Source organism: Apium graveolens, chromosome 2 (genome assembly GCF_009905375.1).
Source record: "Apium graveolens cultivar Ventura chromosome 2, ASM990537v1, whole genome shotgun sequence".
NCBI classification, from domain to species: domain Eukaryota; kingdom Viridiplantae; phylum Streptophyta; class Magnoliopsida; order Apiales; family Apiaceae; genus Apium; species Apium graveolens.
The window spans coordinates 18,327,082-18,328,641 of NC_133648.1; the positions used below are offsets into that span (position 1 = coordinate 18,327,082).

A 1,560-nucleotide genomic window follows, 5' to 3' on the forward strand; every position below is an offset into this window, starting at 1 on the left:
GCCCCTTAAAGAGTAAGATGAAGATCAAGAAAGCAGGCGGTGACTGGTTGTGGATCCAGTTTAAGTATGAACGACTACCATTTTTTTGTTTCTTTTGTGGCATAATAGGACATACAGAGAAATTCTGTGCGCTCATGTTTGATGCTTCACATGGTCAAGTGATAAGAAAATATGATAGTTCGTTGAGGGCTCAACTAAGGAACCAAGGAAAAAATAGAGAAAATCAGTGGATTCGGGGACCGGATGGTGCAGTTCCTTTTCCGACAAGAACTAACGGCAACGAAGTGGAAACCGAAAATTACGCCAGAGATGATGTTTTTCCCAGAAAATCAGGGATGTCAGGGGAGTTAGTTGGGATAGAGAAGCCGATAGTTACGGAAGATACTGACGGAGATATTCTAGGCACAGTTAGGCAACTTCAAATTCAAATCCCAATCATCCAAGCTGGTAAAAGTTTAATAGCGGGAAATAAGGAGGGGATAGATTCAAATGTTGTAGTTTTCAATGACCCAAAAAGACGCAGAACAGAAGAGCCCAACGCAGTCAAGCCCAATGGGGTCCCAGAAAATGACTTGGACACAATGATGGATACCCAAGAGCTAATCTCATTGGACCAAAAAAACTTGTTATTGGTGGGTGCTGCAAGGCAGGCCCGCCACTTATCATGACTTCTATAATTTGGAACTGCCAAGGTCTTGGGCTTCCTTGGAAAATTCTGTTCCTCTCTGACGTTACTCGTCAACTAAAGCCCAACTTTGTGTTTTTGTGTGAAACTTTAAGTCGTAAAGATAAGATGGAATGGGTTCGAGTGAAACTAGGTTATGATGGTGTGTTGTCTGTGGAGCCTCAAGGTAGAAGCGGGGGTCTGGCTATTCTTTGGAAAGATGTAGTCCATGCAAAGCTTCTGAGTTTTTCTCAGAATCATGTCGATATGGAAGTAGTGACAAATGGGATGATGAACTGGCGTCTTACAGGCTTTTATGGAGAACCTATGCGGCATCTGCGCAAGAGAACTTGGGATCTTCTGCGTAACTTATCTAGAGACTCGAATTTACCGTGGTGCGTGGTTGGAGATATGAACAACATCACCTCTCAAGTTGATACGAGAGGAGGGGCTAATTACCCTCGATGGCTGATAGATGGATTTAACGAGACAATTTCTGAAGTGAGATTGACTGGCATGGATTTAGTGGGGCATCAATATACATGGGAGAAAGGGCGGGGCACTCAAACGTGGATTGAAACTAGGATGGACAGAGCGCTGGCAAGCAAGAGTTGGTTTGATATGTTCCCGCTGGCTAAGTTATACACCTGGAGGGTTCGCCATCGGATCATAGTGCGTTGTTCCTAGAGCCTAAAGGAAAAAGCACAGATAATAGAAGAAATCATTTTCGGTTCGAAAATGCTTGGCTAACTGAGCCTCTGTGTTATCAGATAGTAAAGGATAGTTGGAATGCGAATAGTAACAGCAGTATCGTGGAGAAAATTCAGAGATGTGGGGAAAGGCTAGGTCCCTGGGGTAAAGATGTTACGGGGAAGTTCAGAAATCGTATTAAGTAG

General features: G+C 43.7%; 1 protein-coding gene across 1 annotated transcript; it reads left to right on the top strand.

The window, feature by feature from the left end:
- Nucleotides 1-793: 793 nt before the first annotated feature.
- On the top strand, nucleotides 794-1,560 carry LOC141686040 (uncharacterized). Its single transcript, XM_074491106.1, has 2 exons — nucleotides 794-1,318; nucleotides 1,435-1,560. The coding sequence occupies exons 1-2, from the start codon at nucleotides 794-796 to the stop codon at nucleotides 1,558-1,560; spliced, it is 651 nt and encodes a 216-aa protein (XP_074347207.1).